Below are 20,135 nucleotides of genomic sequence, written 5' to 3' on the forward strand. Positions count from 1 at the left end.
AAGGGGTCTTATAATTTGTTAGATTGTAAACAAAGCTTGCTATTCTTTTCATGTGCTTAAGTCCTTGTTCACACTGGTGTGACTTGTCATGAGATTTGACATTTCCAAATCCCATGACAAGTCACACCTTATTGTCGGCAATGGATCTGTTCAAATTTATGCCACTCTGACTTTGCGGTGCCGCACTGATTTGAAAAAAAGTTTCCTGCACTATTTTTTTTCAGCTTCAGGTGCGACTTGAATAGACATCTGTGCATGAAGTCGCACAGATGTCAGACATGATGCACTTGAAATCGCATTGACCTACAGCTTTGAAATCCTACTATTTCAAAGTCATATTTAGTGTGAACGGGGGTTAAAGGAAGCATGTGTGATTCACAAACCCACAAATATGACAGTGCTGGTTAAAGTTTAACTAAAGACAAAACTTTTTTTTCATTTGGTTTTGGATAGAGTGCAAAGGGATTAGAACCCCTGTCAGTTTGTTTTGCTGTCTGTGCCCCCATCAAGGATTTCTATTTGTCCTTGAATTATCATTGTACGTGAAAGTAAAAAAAAATCCCACGTGTCCCCAGAAAAGTAATGAAAGGTAAATCTTCCAATAGGGACACTAGTTCCAGTGACTGGGGGTTCCCATGGAATTCCCTTCATTTACAGGTATTTCCTCCCACTACCTGTTTAGCTATGGACAGGAAGTGAAGGTAAATCTCGCATGAAACTTAGATGGAGAAAAAAAAAAATCTGACTGAGGTTATAACCTCCCATTACTTTGTCCAAAATTACAAAAAAAAATGGTTTTGCCTATATTTTTACTTTAACAGTTATCAGAACAAACAGCAGGCATTCAGGTACCTTTCAATCCAACTTCTGTCAATCCAGGGCCACCTGGAGCTGCTTCACAAATTTTGCACTTTCTGATAGTGGACATTAGACACATTCCCAGCCCATAATACAGTCACCTGAGCAACCTATCTGTAGGCATGGTCATTGTCATCTGGGGGGTAATTAACCCTTGTACAAATTGTGACTTCTACAAAGTACCTATTTAAATACCTGCCTTGCTACAGCTTCTGGCTTGTTGTCTTACCACAAACAGTCCGAGCAGCCTCTTACAGAGCCCAAAATATGGTGGATTAACTGAGCGTACTGTACCTGTGACCTTTAGTTTATTAACTATAGTTTATGACCACAATAAAATACTGTTTCGTAGATCCTGAAATACACGTTCTAATGCACAGTCTTGCAAATCTTTGGGGGGGGGGGGGGGGCTTTTATTAAAATTTTACTTGAAAGTGGTTGTAAACCTCAGACAAACAATGTGAATAAAGCATATTTCTCTATAGTGTGTACTTGTCCCAATTAAAATCACTTAGTCCTCATGTACACAGCTGCTGGTAAAAACATTCAAAGGTAATTGACTGCTTTTTTCAGCTGCCCCTGAACTCCTCCAATGTTATCGTTGAAGGCAAAAAAATTAGTTCAGACGCCAAACGCCACTAAACACGATACCGGCATTTAGCTGCATTTCGTTTACAGGCGTTTTTCATTTTTGGCTATTTTGAAAAAAATATATATATATATATATATATTTTTTTTTTTAAATGCAAACGTTTTAAACATGGGTTTTTATCTGTCAAGTTAAATTGTTCAGGAGTGGTTGTCTGCTGCTTTGTTCCTCTGCTATCAGCATGAATCACTTCTGACAAATTTTCCTGACACCAGGAGAAAAATGGTGACAGGGAAGGGAGCTTGATTCAGAGCATCCGCTATGTTCCTGTAAGCTGTGTGAAGGGTGTGTCTCTTCCCTCCAATCAGTTCTCAGGAGCTCTGCTCACTGATCTCTGCAGAGTGTAACTTCAGCTCTCTGCCCCTTTTTTCAACTCAGACAAACTTATAAATCCAGCACTGACTAGATAGAGAGAGGACAGAAGAGAAAACTTATGTAGGAGGATTTGTTTCATTTCCGTGTATCACCTGATGACAGTCACTTCACTGGGTATATGGAAGGGTTTACAACCACTTTAAAACGTTTCTTTTAAAGGGAGCTTTAAATAAAAGGGGAAAGCATACTGAAGTGAATCTACTAAGACTGGAGCAGCCGGAATGTGGATCAGCTGTGCAGGGAACCAATCAGCTTCAAGCTTTCATTTTCAGTGCTTGACCGCACAAGCTGAAGATAGAAGTTGACTGGTTATTATGCACAGCTGTTGCAGTTTTAATACATTTCCCACATTGTTTGTCCACACATAAAATCTCAAGAAAGGAAATTGTGTTGTCCGGGGCAGCCAACCAGATTTCAGCTTTTTTGTACAAGTTAGGAACTGTACTGGTTGTGAATTAAATAGACTTTTTTTTACCATGTTTTTTTTTGTACATGATACACCATGTTCTCTCATTAGCTTCTGCTTGCAGCCTCACCGGTCTTTACTAACCATACATCTTACTTTTTTCTCTACTCTTTGCAGATTCTTCATAAGATTGATAAAGAGGGTGAACGCTTGTCGCGGCCAGAAGACAGCCCACAAGACATTTATAATGTTATGCTACAGTGCTGGGCTCACAAACCTGAAGATAGACCTACATTTGTTGCACTGAGAGACTTTCTAGTGGAGGTAAGGCCAGGATGCAAATAAATAGCACAACTAGCTAAATTATGTAATATTACTATTAAAAAAATTGTATAACTGTTTTGCCAGAGTTGCATTAAAGGAGCAATAAAAATAAAATATCACATTTCATGTCTTGATCCAGACACATTGGGACTCCAGATACTATAGGAGGCCCTTAGCAAAGCCCCCTTAATGTTACACAGTATTAAATACAGATGTCTGCTTTGGAATCAGAGTGGAATATCCAATAAATTGCAGATTTAGAGCCAGTTCTTTATTTCTGTCATAAGTTTAAAGGGTTTTAATGGTTTATATTTTGTAAAGCAATAATCACATTTGCTGACATTACCTTATTTTTGTCCTTTGTACTCTAGGCCCAGCCAACAGATATGCGAGCACTGCAAGATTTCCAGGAGCCGGACAAGCTGCACATCCAGATTAATGATGTAATAACTGTCATCGAGGGCAGGTACCAGTTCCCTCCCACCTGGGAACTTAACATGTTCATTGCTTTATACACAAGTATTAATCCTGCAATGCTGAACTTGTGCACTGGTGGCACTATACATTGAGAAGGATAGGCAAACCATACAAAGCGCACTCAGAATGTACACTGACACAGTGAATATGTGATGTATTTGAAGAGATATAGACATTTTATTTACAGAGTGCCTAACCCCTCCTTTCCAAATTAAACCCACTTATACCTTCATCATGTTGCCCCACTCCATTGGTTTGTCAGAACCTGTAGGAAATATCTAATGCTTCTGGGTATAGCTGCCCGTTTCCTGTTCCTCCCATGATGCAGTGCTCAGGCCTAAGTTGCCAATCACTGTTCAGAATGTTCAATCCTTGGTAAAGGTCATTAATTATTTGTAAGCTCTGTCACTGACCAAAATGAAACATACAAAAGAAAAGAGACTCAGGGTGCCAGCAGATGCATGGTGAAGGTATCAGGGGGTTGAGAGGTTGAATTTTTAAGAGAATCTTTCATTTTTCTCAGACTAGGCAAACTGATATATTCCCTTTAAATTAGCCCATGGAGATTAATATAAGTTTTATCTGAAATGGAACCCCTGTTTCATGATTCAAGTGTACTGTATTTTAAAAAGCCAAGTAGTTCTTCAGGCATCTTGAAACCCAGTGACTAAATTCCTTCATGAAGTAACTGGCCAACTTCACCGCACGTGCAGCTGCTGTGCAGTCTTTTTTTTTTTTTTTTTTTTTTTACTTTTATCATGCCATATTGTAGTAGTAGTAGTGCTGGGAGCGGCTGTATTTCCATACAAAGTATTATGTCCAGTAGGCATATATGCTGTTTACCTGGTTTCTATGGTCAGCAAGAGTAGGGTTATATTGGTGGGGTTTTCATGTTAAACCACTCTTGACAAACAGTCTGACTTTTAGAAGCTCAGTGCTTTTGAACTTATGGAAATGTCTGTGAGAAAAAGATTAAAGGATGCTTCTGTGCGGGAAGTGAAGTTTTTTTCGGAAACCTTCTATAGGTGTAGTTTAATAATGAAAGAATGTTACGTAGTAGGTGAGGTTGAAAAAATACACAAGTCCATCAAGTCCAACCTATGTCTGTGATTATATGTCAGTATTACATTGCATATCCCTATATATGTTGTGGTCGTTCAGGTTCTTATCTAATAGTTTTTTGAAACTATCGATGATCCCCACTGAAACCACTGCCTGTGGAAGGGAATTCCACATCCTTGCCCTCTTACAGTAAGGAACCCTCTACGTAGTTTAAGGTTAAACCTCTCTCCCTTCCTCGTGTCTTGTTCAACTCCCTTCCGTGGAAAAGTTTTATCTCGATTGTGGGGTCACCAGTATGGTGTTTGTAAATTGAAATCATATCCCCTCCAAGCGTCTCTTCAGAGAGAATAAGTTCAGTACTCGCAACCTTTCCTCATAACTAATATCCTCCAGACCCTTTATTAGCTTTGTTGCTCTTCTTTATACTCACTCCTTTTCAAGTACATCCTTCCTGAGGACTGGTGCCCAAAACTGGACAGCATACTCTAGGTGCGGCTGGACAAGAGTCTTGTAGAGTGGGATAATTAACGTTTCATCTCTGGAGATCTTGATCCCTTTTTATTGCATGCCAATATTCTGTTTGCTTTGTTAGAAGCATCGCATGCCATTGCTGAGCCTATCATCTACTAGGACCCCCAGGTCCTTTTCCATCCTAGATTCCCCCAGTGTATAGATTACATTCATATTTTTGCCACCCAAATGCATTATTTTATATTTTTCTACATTAAACCTCATACTTAGCTTAGTATCATCTGCAAATACAGAGATTGAACAGTTTACCCCTTCCGCCAGGTCGTTTATGAACAAATTAAATAGGATTGGTCCCAGCACAGAACCCTGAGGGACCCCACTACCCACCCCTGGCCATTCCGAGTACTCCCCATTTATCACCACCCTCTGAACTCGCCCTTGTAGCCAGTTTTCAATCCATGTACTCACCCTATGATCCATGCCAACTGACCTTTTTTTGTACAGTAAACATTTAGGTTAACTGTGTTAAATGCTTTTGCAAAATCCAGATACACCATGTCTACTGCCTTCCTTTATCTAGATGTCAACTCACCTCCTCATAGAAGGATAATAGATTGGTTTGGCAAGAACGACTCTTCATGAATCCATGCTGATTACTACTAATGATACCGTTCTCATTACTAAAATCTTGTATATAGTCCCTCATCATCCCCTCCAAGAGCTTGCATACAATTGATGTTAGGCTAACTGGTTTGTAATTCCCAGGGATGTATTTTGGGCCCTTTTTAAATATTGGTGCTATATTGGCTTTTCTCTAATCAGCTGGTACCATTCCAGTCAGTAGACTGTCAGTAAAAATTAGAAACAATGGTCTGGCAATTACTTGACTGAGTTCCCTAAGTACCCTTGGGTGCAAGCCATCTAAACCCGGTGATTTATTAATGTTAAGTTTCCCAAGTCGAATTTTAATTCTGTCCTCTGTTAACCATGGAGGTGCTTCCTGTGATGTGTCTTGAGGGTAAACACTGCAGTTTTGGTTACTGAAGCCCCCCGATTCCCTCGTGACGACTGAGGAGAATAAATGCAATACCTTCGCCATCTCCCCATCCTTTCTAACAAAATGTCCTTCTCATTCTTTATGGGGCCAATATGGTCTTCCCTCCCTTTTTTTACGGTTTACTTAAAGAATTTTTGGGGATTTTTTTTTGCTTTCCTCCGCTATGTGTCTTTCGTGTTCTATCTTACCCACCCTAATTGCACCCTTACATTTCTTGTTGCATTTTTTATAAAGTCTGAATGTTGATAATGATCCCTCAACCTTGTATTTTTTGAAGGCCTTCTCTTTTGCTTTTATATGCATTTTTACATTGGAGTTAAGCCATCCAGGACTTTTGTTCGCTCTTTTAAATGTATTATCCAATGGGATGCATTGGCTAATGTCCTTATTTAATAAGCTATTAAAGCAAACCCATCTCTCCTCCGCGTTCTTTGTGCCTAAGATTTTATCCCAATTTATATCTTCTAGCAAGGTTTGTAGTTTGGGGAAGTTGGCTCTTTTGAAATTCAGTGTCTTTGTATTCCCCTTATGTTTCCTATTTGTATGATTTATACTGAAGCCAATTGACCTGTGATTGCTGTTTCCTAAATTGTCCTGTATTTCCATATCCGTGATCAGGTCTGTATTATTGGTAATTAGTAGATCCAGTAACGCTTCATTTGTAGTTGGTGCATCTACCATCTGAACCAATGAAATTGTCCTGCAAGACATTTAGGAACTGGTGAGCCTTAGACGGATGTGTGGTTCCCTCCGTCCAGTCTGTCTGGATAATTTAAATCCCCCATTATGATAACACTTCCAATCCTTGCTGTTAATCTAAATTGTGATAGGAGGTCTGTCTCCCCCTCCTCCCTCGGGTTTAGGGGTCTATAGTATATTCCCAGTATTATTTTCCCCTTCGCTTCTTCCCTTTGGAGCTCTACCCATAAAGATTCCACCCCCTCCCTAGCTCCCTTAGTGATGTCATCTCATATCCACTTGTATATTATTCATGATATATAGGCATACCCTCCCCCTTTTTTTTACCCTCTTTATCCCTGCAATAAAGGGTATACCCTTGAATAGTTGCCAGCCAATCATGAGAGCTGTTGAACCAGGTCTCTGAAATTCCCACAAAATCAAAATCCTCCTAGTACAACAGTATCACTAGTTCACCCATCTTGTCTGCCAGGCTCCTGGTATTGGTGAACATGCCATGTAGTCTAGACCGGTCGCATACTATCCTATTATCGGGTGTTTCCGAGATTGCAACTAGGACTTGTTACTATAGTTACCTTGGGTTTATGTGCTTTAATCAACCTACCACTAATGCCCCCAATACTACCCTTTGGATTATGTTCCGCGCTGACTATCTCTACCTCTAATCCCTCCTTAATTCACCATCTCCTCACCAGCTCCTCAGCCACTTGTTTACTTCCCTAATCTCCCTCTGCCTTTCTGGTGTGGCTTGACGTACCGGTAGTATTTGTGAGAATACTACCTTGGAGGTCCTTTTCCTCAATTTAGCTCCCAAGTCCCTAAAATCGTTCTTTAGGACACTACATCTGCCTCTGACTTTGTCATTGGTGCCAAAGTGCACCATGATAGCCGCGTCTTCCCCAGTCCCTCCCAGTAATCCGTCCACCAGATCTGTGATGTGCCAAATCCGAGCTCCCAGTAGACAGCATACAGTTTGTCGCTACTGGTCCTTGTTACAGATTGCCCTCTCTGTCCTAAGAATTGAGTCCCCTACCACCAGAGTCTGTCTTTCCTTTCTCTCTGCTTCCCTCCCTATCTCACTGGAGGAGTTCTTCCTCCAGCAGCTAGGAGTCCCTCAGCTCCAGCAGTGCTGGTCCCTGACTGGTTTCACCAATGTCACTCAATGAAACATACTTATTGGGATTCTCCAGCTCTGGATCGGCCTCCCTGGCACTTCCCCCTCTACCCTTCCTGACTGTCACCCATCTACTCTTTTCTGGTGCCTGCACCTCTTTGTCTCCACCTGCCTCTGTGCTGGCCCCTGCCGGAACCTGCCAGGTACGTTCCCAACTCTCCTTTAGTATGGAGGGTCTTCTCAGTCCTTCCCCAGATTCAGAACCTGGGCTTCCAGGGAAGCAATGTGCTTACAATTTGCACAGCAGTATTCGCCCACGATTGGCAGGCATCGTACCTACTAATTTAATGAGGATTGGGGATTATTCCCTGTCCAAATTACCTATAAGCTATCTTCCTGACAGTAATACTCAACAAGACAATACACAGGTACTCAACAAGACAATACACAGGTACTCGCAGACCCACATGCACTCGCAGACCCCGTGCACACGCAATACACAAGTACTAACAATCCACATACTACTCAGACAACAGTCAGGTACTCACAATACACAGATACTCCCTGATGTTGGTGTCTAGATGGCATCAAAATTCCAAACTTCTAGGTGAGTAGAAAATGCCCAACAAGCACTGCCCATCTCCCAGCTAAAACAACCAGTCATCAGGTCCATCGTGTGGGATGTGTACCTATGCTTCTGCAAAAACTGATTATTCAGAATGTCTGGGTTTGTAAAGGTTCATTAAGGCAGGGCTCTGCAGGGGGCGAGATGACAAATTATTTTGTTCAAAACTAGCTATGTTTGTATTTCAGGCAAACACTACAGGTACCCTTTACAGAACATGCTTCATGGTATGTAAAGTTATTCTAGAAGGTATCATTATAGCTGGAAACATTTCTTATATAGTAACTGGTGGCTTTGCTTTAGACTTGTACCCTCCTGTTTAGAAGAAGACAAATTTCTTATTTCCCTAAAGCTTATTTGGTGTTTTGTGACAGCAGCTTATGTGATTGGTTGGATTGTTCTCTAGTGGTTTTAGTGATTGTTCTTTCTAGTGACTTGTTGTATGCGTCAGTTTGCTGTAAAAGCTGTTCTCTTCCTAATGTACTGGAAAATCAGGGGTTACTCATAGAGTGTGCCATTGACTCACCCTATGGTTAGGTTATCAGGTCTGGGTGGAGAGCTACATGTGAGTCATGGAGGAGCGCCCATCACAACCACACCTCGTAATTGTGCCCGGGCGTCAGGGACAGGCTATGTAGACTGATAACTGCAGCCTAGCTTGAGTATGTGTGCACAGATTAACACACGCACACACACAAACACACACAAACACACACAACACACTACCATATAACCTAACTGACAACTGTAAGAAGCATTTGTTTCAAAGGAGCACTATTATATTACACATGGTCATCCGGGATATTGTATATTTTAACACTAATCTACGACAACAAAAGAACTGAACAGGAATATATAAAGAGTTTCATGATAAGCAAAGCAGATTTTTTGGAGCTCCCATTTGATCATTTATTGCAAGCAATATGGTCCTCTGCACCAGGAAATTATTTTTAAGATCCTGTTTTATGAATATTTATCACAAAATTAAATTCCTGAACTTGAATTTGTATAGAGCAGGTGGGAGCATTGATTAAAAATAACTGTGTAAATTGATTTGCTCTTCTGGCTAGAACAAATTGGGGTAATTTCAGGTAACTATTTGAAAACATCCCTTTAGAGAAATATAGGGGTTGTCTTTGCTGATCTCCTAAAGCAGGCTGCACACATTACAATCTGAATGCAAATCTAATTTTAAACTTACCAGCTGTGTAGTATGTGGGCCTTTCTAAGGGGAGAAAAATGCAATGAATTGTTTAGGTAGCCCATTGCTCTATGTAATCTGATTATTTTGCATAGAATCTACAACTGTATTGTAATGTGAGTGGCCAGCTTTAACCTTTTAGTGACTAAGGGTAAAACAAATCCCAATGCCCAAGCACAATTTTGCAACTTTGACATTTGTTAGTAAAAGTATACATATCATTGCAACTACTTAGTGTATCCAGGTTGATTATGTCTTGTTTTTTTTCAGGACCAATTGGGGATTTTTTTATCTCCCAATTTTTTTATTATCAAAGGAAAACTATACCAAAGTAGTAAAATAATTTTTTTTTTTTATGTAGCTGTATATTTCTTGCTATTTCCATAGTTTACCACCTAAGAACAACCCAAAAATAAATTCTTCTGCTCCTGTCGGTCGCAGTGATACCACATATGTATATGTTGTTGTTTGTACCGTAGTAGGGCCCATGAACAATGGTGCGCATTTTTCATTTTTTTATATCATGCCTAAAACACACTGACAATAATTTAAAAAAATTCTACCCAAAATATGCTGACCATGGGCTTTGACCCTTACCTTGACCCTAACACTGACCCTACCATACCTTGATCTAGTTATTTCTTTCTTTATTTGAAAATGTTATTTAATTTTTTACACACTTTTGTTTATATCTTCCTCTCCTGCAAGAATAGAAAGACACAATGTACCTTTGTCTTCATTCAGAAGAGGAAGTAAACTCAGAGACGGGCTCACAGTGACTGATCACTGTGATAGCCAATCAGAGGCTATCACAGCGATCAGGTGACACAGAATCTGGAGTCCCGGGTCCCAATCGTTGGCGAAAACCTGGTATCTGTGCTGGGAGTGCATTGTGTGTTGTGCTCCCATTACAAAGAGCGATGAGCATATATGCGGCCCCACAAATAAAGACCCACTTCTGAGAGGCCGAATAGATGTATATGGTCCTCTGGAAGTGTTAAAATAAACGGTTGCTTCTCTGTCTTTGACCTCAATACTTTGAGTTACTGACCTAGAAAACAGAGGAGAAACAGGGGAAAAAAGTACTCCTGATCTGTAAAGTTGTTGTGGGTCAGTGCCTCAAGTATTGAAGCCATTGGATTAAAATTAATCCGCTAACATTTTTTCAAAGAGCGGTCCAAAATGGCAGCCTTCTAGTTCTTTAACTACACGTTTCCCTTAAAGAGGAAATAAACCCTGATTGGTTTTACTTACTCTTTTGCTCCCTGCACAGTAAAAGCATAATGGGCTAGTATGCATCACATACTAGCCCATTATTTCCTACTTACCTGCAAATAATGGGCTAGTATGCATTGCATATTAGCCCATTATTTACCACTTACCTGCAAACGAAGCCCGCAATGTCCCCGCTGGTGGCCGCATCCATCTTCACGCCTCTTCCTTCCAAGGCCCCTGGACTCCGGCTCTGTGACTGTCTGGAGTCGCTTTGGAGCTGCTGAACATGGCACAGGCCATTTAGAAACCGCATGATCGTGCCCTTTCTTCAGTGCGCATGGGCAGATGACGTTTGCGCAAGTCTATGTGGTAAATATCTCCTAAATCGTGCAGGAGATATTTCCAGTACCTACAGGTAAGCCTTATTACCTTCTAATGTTTTGACACGAGCTCAAGGGAGATCTTTTAATACTATGGAATTAGTGAAGTATTGTGATTTCAAAGCTGCACTGGTATGAAGCAAGGCAGAAAGGCAAAGCTTTTGTGTATAGATCAAATAAAAAAACATTATAAATGTGATCACATTCCCTTTGTTCTCAGCCACATAAGAACCAGGGGGAGGAGAAGCAGCAGTACACTGATCTTCCCAGTGAAAGGCTGTGCAGAGGGTGTGTGACTAGCAGGAACACCAGGGATTTCACATAAAGGAAGCAATACAAAGAGAACAGGATACATTCTCATACAAGTACATGGTACAACAGGCATATATCAGGAATATGAAATGTTGGATTTAGATTTACTTTCCAACCGCCCGCCGCAGGTTTACAGCGGCTGTTTGAAGGAGGATATCGTTGTTATGGCAGCAGCTGGCTGCCATAACCCCCAGTTTCCCCCTTTTCAGCGTGCGGTCTGCTACAAGATAAAAGTGGTCTCTGTGGCAGAGTCATCATGAGATCACTTTTATCGGTGGCGGGAGAGGCCCTCCCCGCTTGATCCATTGCCCTCTGCCGCTTACCGGAAGCGGCGGAGGCGATCGCGTCCTCTTGTTGGCTCAGTATGGAGACGAGTGAGGGGAAGATGGCCCCCACCTGTCTCCATATAATTGCTGGGCGGAAGCGATGTCAAAACGTCACTTCCGCCCATAACTCTTAAAGGGCCATTTAAAAAAAAATAAAATACATTTTTTTCTATTGTATTTTAGTCTAAATATGATATTTAAGTTCTTTTTGACCCCAGATCTCATATTTAAAAGGTCCTGTCAAGCTTTTTTCTATTCCAATGGATGTTTACATTTCTTGTAATAGGAATAAAAGTGACTTTTTTTTAAGTGTAAAAATAAAAGGTAAAATAAATAAGAAAAACATTTTTTTAACACGCCCCGTCCCGACGAGCGCACGTGCAGAAGCAAACGAATATGTGAGTAGCGTCGGCATATGAAAACGGTGTTCAAAGCACACGTGAAGTATTGCCATGATTGGTAGAGCGAGAGAAATAATTTGAGTCCTAGACCTCCTCTATAACTCAAAACATGCAACCTGTAGAATTTTTTAAATGTCGCCTATGGAGATTTTTAAGGGTAATAGTTTGTTGCCATTCCACGACCGGGTGCAATTTTGAAGCATGACATCTTAGGTATCAATTTACTTGGCGTAACAATATCTTTCACAATATAAAAAAAAATTGGGCTAACTTTACTGTTGTCTTATTTTTTAATTCAAAAAAGTGTATTTTTTCCCAAAAAAGTGCGCTTGTAAGACCGCTGCTCAAATACGGTGTGACAGAAACTATTGCAACGACCACCATTTTATTCTCTAGGGTGTTAGAAATAAAATGTATAATGTTTGGGGGTTCTAAGTAATTTTCTAGCAAAAAACAAAACAAAACTGTTTTTAACTTGTAAACACCAAATCTCAGAAAGAGGCTCGGTCCTTATGTGGTTAAATACTATTTTACATCAGACTAAAGCTGACTGGAGATCACGGGGAAGACTAATTTGAAAAAAAAAAGGTACTTTCTTTACAAATTTCCCCATTTAAATATCCAAAAAGTCAATGGCTATATGTGCAAATAGCATTGGGGGTAATTATGAAAAATGAGTGTAACTCCGCTTTAAGTTGTGGGGCTCAAAGTATAAATGTAAAAGGTTTCACTTTTTGGTCGTACAAAGAACAGGTTCATTGCTTCATACAAAGCATATCCTGATCAATATCAGTTTGTTCTTAAAGCATATGGGCAAAATCAATTTCTCTGCCTCTCCTCCCTTATATATATATTTCCCGAGTTGATTACAGAATCGATCAAGCATAGGTTGTGTGTGCGGTCACTTTCAGTGCTGTGTATGGTGTCCATGCTGAAGGTTTTTATAGATACACCTGATAATTATACTTTGAGGTCATTCTTGTAGCATGTTAGTTACCTCATATTAATAACATTTTATCCATTTTTTTTTCTTGCTGACTTCATTGTCAGCTTGTATTACAACAGGTATTTGTCAGTGCTCTATGGTTCTGATGAAATCAGTGGCTGCCAAAGAATGGGTTAAACGCAGAACAATGAACTTAAATGCACTCATTTCCTTTGACCCGGCCTGTGTACCAATGGCGTGCTGCAGCTTAGATACACTCTTACACACCCACACACAGCTCCCATTCCTGCTGGCAGTCACACAGCGGGGGCAGGTGAGCTGATCTTCAGAGAAGGGATGGGTTACAAGTGAGGGGGGGGGGGGAGGGGAAAGAGGTGTAAGAGCAGCAGGGACACAAGTCCTGTCAGAACAGGGGACACAGGTTGCATTTCTTTCTCTGGGGCTGTGTAAGTAATCTTCTAATAACATCTGGTAGAGCTAAAAACGATTACCTTAAAACTAGCTTCTAATCACATACTGGGGCTCACTGTCAATAGCTGTCTGATTTGTGTTTTTACATGCACACACATGTAACATTCAATTCACAGATGCCCATTAGTGTAAAGTCGTCTTATACTGACATTTCAATTTTTTTTTTAAGATTCAACATAATCCCTTGTTATCATTTACCTTTGGTAATGTGAATATCACCGGATTATCTCGTAATAGATTACAATTGTTATGTATGTGACTATACTTTGCAATTACGAATGTATGTCTTTTTATTTACAACAAAAATAAAAAATCGTTTGTAAACAAAAAAAATAAAAGATTTTAATCCACAATGCCAATTTAGACAAGTATGAATTAGTTTTATTTGTATATTTACCGGTCATAGCTGTTCACAATTCTTTCCTGTATTTCTTGTAATGGTTAGACACAAGGGAGCAATAGAACGGTAATTGCTCATGATTGTAGGAATAGTACAGAACTGTCTACATTTGTAGTCATGTGCCATTAGATGAATTTCCCTTGGGCATACGTTTAATTTGACAACATCTAGTAAAGGTTTCTGTGAATGATAGCATGTAGATTTGATTGGTGTTACCTGAATGTGAGTTAGGTCCGTGTTTTCTTACATGTCACGTCTATCCTGAAATTCTGTCCTGTGCTGTCCCACACCCTTGTTTGGTGACATTTTTTATGGCAGTGTTCACACACACACACACACACACACACACACACACACACACACACACACACACACTCACTCTCTCTCTCTCTCTCACACACACACACACACACACACACACACACACACACACACACACACACACACACACACACACACACACACGTAAGTTTCTCTACATATCCTGAACTATATGAGATGTCATATACATCTATACATGTCGTTAAATTAGCTGTAGTTCCACACAGATTGCTCAGTGTAATATGAAGGGATTTTATGGCTTGTTCTGCTTGGCAGGTTGTGTGGGAGACAAACTGTTTTAGTGTCCTGCCACATTAATTGGGCTTCACTTCCGTTTGCCTTTATTTGATTAGCCCTAGTAATAAGAGGATACCAGTCATATCTTGCCCATTGCCCCCTCAAGTTGCTGACGTTGTGAGCCAGGTAATTAGTGAAAGAGGGAAGAAATTCCAGAGAAGGCAGGAAGGAGGGCTTGTGACATCTGAACATTTCAGGGATTGTGCTGTGTCTGTGCGTGCCTCTCTGGGGATGACAGGAAGACAGGCTGACTCAGTCTTTACTATGCATGCACCCACGTGTTAATTGGCCAAATAGTTAATCTTACAAACTGAACACGTAACCACTCCAGTCTTATAAACCTGTACTACTGAGGATGTAGACATCTGCTGGAAGCTGTGGTTACCGTGTTCTTATGGTGAGCCAAGAAAGACGTGAGACAGCATTCCCTTTGTGGTTTTCCATGTACTGTGCCCCCCCCCTCCCCCTTCCTCTAGTCGGTATTGCTTTTGCTGAGAGAATCTGTTAATTTTAGTTTTTTCTCGTGCCATGACATTTGTCTTTTCCACAGGGCAGAGAATTATTGGTGGAGAGGTCAGAACAAGAGCACGTTGAAGGTTGGTCAATTTCCACGCAATGCTGTGACATCTGTAGCTGGACTGTCTGCTCATGATATTAGCCGACCCCTAAAGAACAGCTTTATCCACACCGGTCATGGAGATACTGTGCCTGCTCACTGCTGGGGCTTCCCTGACAGGATTGATGAGTAAGTTCCAAAAACAATGTTCAGAAATGCCTTGGTTTGTCTGCACGCTGATCTGCTATTTCTCTATTATGTTTCTATTTGATGTAAAATGTAATGCTCTGTGCCTTTCAAGTCCTGCTGAAGACAATGAATCCTCTGACATTCCAGCATAGTAGCATTCACAATACAAGCTGGATAAAGTGTCTATGATAAATGCTTTTAGAGGCAAGAAGGGATATGAAATTAGTAAAATGCATTGTATTGACACCACATTTAGGGAATTGATTCTGCCAAAGGTAAAAAAAAAAAAGACATACCATGACCTATACTCTAAATCAGTTGGTGTGCACATTGGATTCATGTACAAGTCTCTAGCTGTGGAAGTGTGTTTGTTGGCCAAAATCAGTCACAGTTTTCCTTTTGTGTTTATTCTGCCCTAGAAAAGCTAAAGATGGAAATGTATTAGCTATGAGTAATCTTTCTCTTTTTATATCACTTTTGATGCTTGAGCCAAGGTAATATACCGTAAATCAATGCATGTTAGGTATTAAACAAGGTCCATTCCATACCCATGCTTAAAAACCTGGGATACTAAAACTTTTCTCCTCCTATTAGGGACTATGGATATTTTTTCATATACAGTATCTCACAAAAGTGAGTACACCCCTCACATTTTGTAAATATTTTATTATATCTTTTCATGTGACAACACCGAAGAAATTACACTTTGCTACAATGTAAAGTAGTGAGTGTACAGCTTGTATAACAGTGTAAATTTGCTGTCCCCTCAAAATAACAACACAAAGCCATTAATGTATAAACCAATAACAACAAAAGTGTTTACCCCCGCTAACTGAATATGTTCAAATTGGGCCCAATTAGCCATTTTCACTCCCCGGTGTCATGGGGAGTGTTACAAGGTCTCGTGTGTGAATGGGGAACAGTTGTGTTAAATTTGGTTTTATCACTCTCACTGTCTGATACCGGTCACTGGAAGTTCAACATGGCACCTCATGCCAAAGAACTCTCTGAGGATCTGAAAAAAATATTGTTACTCTACAAAAAGATGACCCAGGGTAAAAGAAGTTTGGCAAGACCCTAAATCTGAGCTGCAGCATGGTGGCCAAGACTATACAGCAGTTTAACAGGACAGGTTCCACTCAGAACAGGCCTCGCCAAGGTCGACCAAAGAAGTTGAGTGCACATACTCAGCATCATATTCAGAGGTTGTCTTTGGGAGATAGATGTACGAGTGCTGCTAACATTGCTGCAGAGATTGAAGGGGTGGGGGTGACAGCCTGTCAGTGCTCAGACCATATGCCACACACTGCATCAAATTGGTCTGCTTGGCTGTCATCTCAGAAGGAAGCCTCTTCTAAAGATGATGCACAAGAAAGCCCGTAGTTTTCTGAAGACAAGCAGACTAAGGACGTGGATTATTGGAATCACGTCCTGTGGTCTGATGAGACCAAGATAAACTTATTTGGTTCAAATGGTGTCAAACGTGTGTGGTGGCAACCAGATGAGTAGTACAAAGATGAGTGTGTCAGGCCTACAGTCAAGCATGGTGGTGGGAGTGTCATGATCTGGGGCTGCATGAGTGCTGCCAGCACTGGAGAGCTGCAGTTCATTAAGGGAACCATAAATGCCAACATGTGCTGTGACATACTGAAGCCGAGCATGATCCCCTCCCTTTGGAGGCTGTGCCACAGGGCAGTATTCCAACATTATAACGACTCCATAGACACCTTCAAGACGACTACTGCCTTGCTATAGAAGCTGAGCATAAAGATGATGGACTGGCCAAGCATGTTTCCAGACCTAAACCCTATTGAGTATCAAACAGATGGCGAAGGAGCCCAAGGTCCTCTAACATCCACCAGCTCCGTTATGTCATCATGGAGGAGTGGAAGAGGATTCCAGTGGCAACCTGTGAAGCTCTGGTGAACTCCATGCCCAAGAGGGATAAGGCAGTGCTGGAAAATAATGGCACGTTACAAAATATTGACACTTTGGGCCCAATTTGGACATTTTCACTAAGCATTTACTCACTTTTGTTGCCAACCGTTTAGCCATTAATGGCTGTGAGTTATAATACAAATATCAATAATAAAAAAATGTATATTACTGATCCTAGCGCTCAATGAAAAAACAACCAATATCTCTAAAAAAGCAGCTGTTATTAATCATATGTCAAATCTGCAAATATATATATATATATATATATATATATATATAGCAATAATATTTTAACCATAGTCATCACCAGCATATTGACAGCGCTAATACTTAACTAATTAATTAAACATCTGTGTGATAAAATTTCATACACACTGCTAAAAATGTATACAGTTAAAAAAAGAGACATATAGTTCATAAAGTCCCAAAGAATGTAATTCATAAAGTGCGAGAAGTGCGACAGAAACCCACAGACTGTATAGGAAATAGTTTCGGCGAATCCACACAACACCAAACAGGCACCTCGTGCTCTGTGTGACCCCCTTTGGTTGTGCACTTACCCCCTCAAGGGTTAATATCAAGCGCTTCACAAATCACCACTTGTATTGCTCAAAACAGGTTGCCAGAGAATGTATACTTGCTCATCAAAATATTCCTCAGCTGAAGGCTCACTCTCACCGGGATCTCATTTATAATTCAAATGGTCATGTGAAAAACACAAACACAAGAAGATCCATAGTGTGACCTGTTTAATAGTTGAGTCGCACTCCACACACAAATAAAAAACTGCATATAATGTAAACACTTGACTCTTTGCATAAAGTATCAATCATACCTGTCCAGCTACAATAAGTTAAATCTCACCGCTACCCCGCTGAAATGGTTTAACAGGCAGGGGCGGCGAGTCCCGGGATAACTTGCAATAGCATACAGACACAGGACAGCTGCATAGTCAGGCCTATACGCGTTTTGTCATCACATCTTCGTCAGCGGGCATGGCTATGCAGATCAGCATGTCTATTATATCGAGATATGGCGAGGCAGCAGAACACTCCCACTGCGCCACCTTACTAGAAATCTGAACACAGCAAGGAAAAACCTATGTAATTTCTTCAGTGTTGTCACATAAAAAAATATAAAATATTTACACAAATGTGAGGGGTGTACTCACTTTTATGAGATACTGTACATCTGATCATAAAATAATTTATCACTGCTCCATTCCGTAGACGTGTATTGAAACAAAATATTGGATATCTGAATATCACAGCAGGTTTGGGTACAATAGAAGGACAAAGTGACATTTCAGAAACTATAGGTAATGGAGGTGATATTGTAGACTAACAATTGTCTAGCTGTAATACCCTTAAATGTAAACTCCACTTTGTTGTACATTGAGGGACACAGGATTCATAGACAATTGGGTTATACTGCTGCCTACAGCAGGATTTGGACACTTGAAAAAAAAAAAAACAGTGACCAGCCTGGTATAACCCCTCCCAGCTTGCCTCAGTTGTTTGTTAGTGTACTATTTGGATAGATGCCTTTTCTCTAATTAGAAAAGTTGCCATAACACCAAGACTTAAGAGAGATCGCTTCACTTCTTATTGATGTTATACATGTCAACTTACAATTGTAACAGCAGGCCGTAGCTTCCACTAGTGCTGCTACCTGTGTAGGATAACCTTAGAGGCCATAAGATTACTAAAACTATTCCAAAGCACTCCCTATTGCCAAATGCCCTGTACAGCGACTGGAAAACTCCTGATAAATTATTAACACCTCCAAAATGTTTTTGCAGTCCTTTACCCACATGAGAAGTTCTCTAGTAATAAGTTACCACTATTGATTAGGCAGTGTCCCTTCTTAACCACTTGACTGCTGGAAAATTTTACTCCCTTCATGACCAAGCACTTTTTGCTATTCGGCACTGCGCTATTTTAACTGGCAATTGCACGGTCATGGAACACTGTACACAAATTCAATATTTATAATTTTTTTCACCTCAAATGGAACTTTCTTTTGATGGTATTTGATTGATTTGATTTTTTTGTGATATAAATGAAAAAAGACAGAAATTTGACAAAAGTAAATACAGGCACCGCCCCCTCTCTCCAGCCACCCCTTCTATGACCAATGGATAGATTCATGCATTGCATGAATCTATCCATGGCTGCCGCTGCCACCCCCTTTTTTGGGCGACTGAATTACAGCGGAGGGGGGTGTTTTGAAGCACCTGATTAGAGCCATAGGCTCTAATAGGCGTCAAAGAAGGTGACTTGCGAGCACCATGCTTGGTGCTCGCAGTTTACCCAGGTGTGTTAGAACAGTGAATGAATATTCACTTTCTTAATACTAAACCGCCTCTCCACCAATCAGGTGCTCGGGTCTGTTACCCATCACCTGATTGGCTAAAACGACAGGCGCTGTGATTGGACACCTATCAGGAGGAGAGGAACGATAGAAGACTCATGGAGGACACCGCTTGCCGCCGTCACCTCCTGCCTCATTGAGACAGGCTAAGTGCAGGGCAGATGGCAAGTGGGTGGGGGGGGGGGGGTCACAGTGGTGGCATTTAATTGGCACAGTGGTGGCATTTAATGGACACAGTGGCGGTATTTGATGGGCATAGTGGCTGCGTTTGATGAGCACAGTGGCTGCGTTTGATGGCAAAGTGGCTGCAATTGATGAGCACAGTGGCTTTGTTTGATAAGCACAGTGAGGATGCAATTGATGATTTTTTTTCAGAATTTTTCAGTTTGCACCCCCCCCAAAAATTTTGAGCACTGGCGTCTGGTATATACAGTATAAAGGAATTTGTATTTATTTATACTAGTGATGGCAGTGATCAGCAACTTATATTGGGACTGTAATAGTATGGCAGGCAATCTGACACTAGCTGATGCTGGCTGACACTAGCTGATAACTGACATCAATAGTGACACTAATACAGTGATTAATACTATACACTGTCTCTGTATTAATGACAGTGGCTGGGAAGGGGGTTAACATCTAGGGGGCAATCAAAGGGTTAAATGTGTGCCTAACAATGTTTACTGTGTGTG

At 40.7% G+C, this 20,135-nt stretch overlaps 1 protein-coding gene across 7 annotated transcripts in view; it reads left to right on the plus strand.

Annotated features, from left to right (window-relative positions):
• Nucleotides 1-20,135, plus strand: part of TNK2 (tyrosine kinase non receptor 2) — a 296,608-nt gene that overhangs the window by 233,666 nt on the left and 42,807 nt on the right. For all 7 annotated transcript variants that reach the window (XM_077487599.1, XM_077487600.1, XM_077487598.1 and 4 more), the window contains 3 exons: nt 2,466-2,612; nt 2,984-3,078; nt 14,938-15,132. In XM_077487599.1, the coding sequence (XP_077343725.1) occupies nt 2,466-2,612; nt 2,984-3,078; nt 14,938-15,132 (437 nt within the window). The remainder of the gene's footprint in view (nt 1-2,465; nt 2,613-2,983; nt 3,079-14,937; nt 15,133-20,135) is intronic.

This window comes from Lithobates pipiens, unplaced genomic scaffold, assembly GCF_037356315.1.
Source record: "Lithobates pipiens isolate NorthernLeopardFrog02 unplaced genomic scaffold, aLitPip1_a1.2 Scaffold_18, whole genome shotgun sequence".
NCBI lineage: Eukaryota > Metazoa > Chordata > Amphibia > Anura > Ranidae > Lithobates > Lithobates pipiens.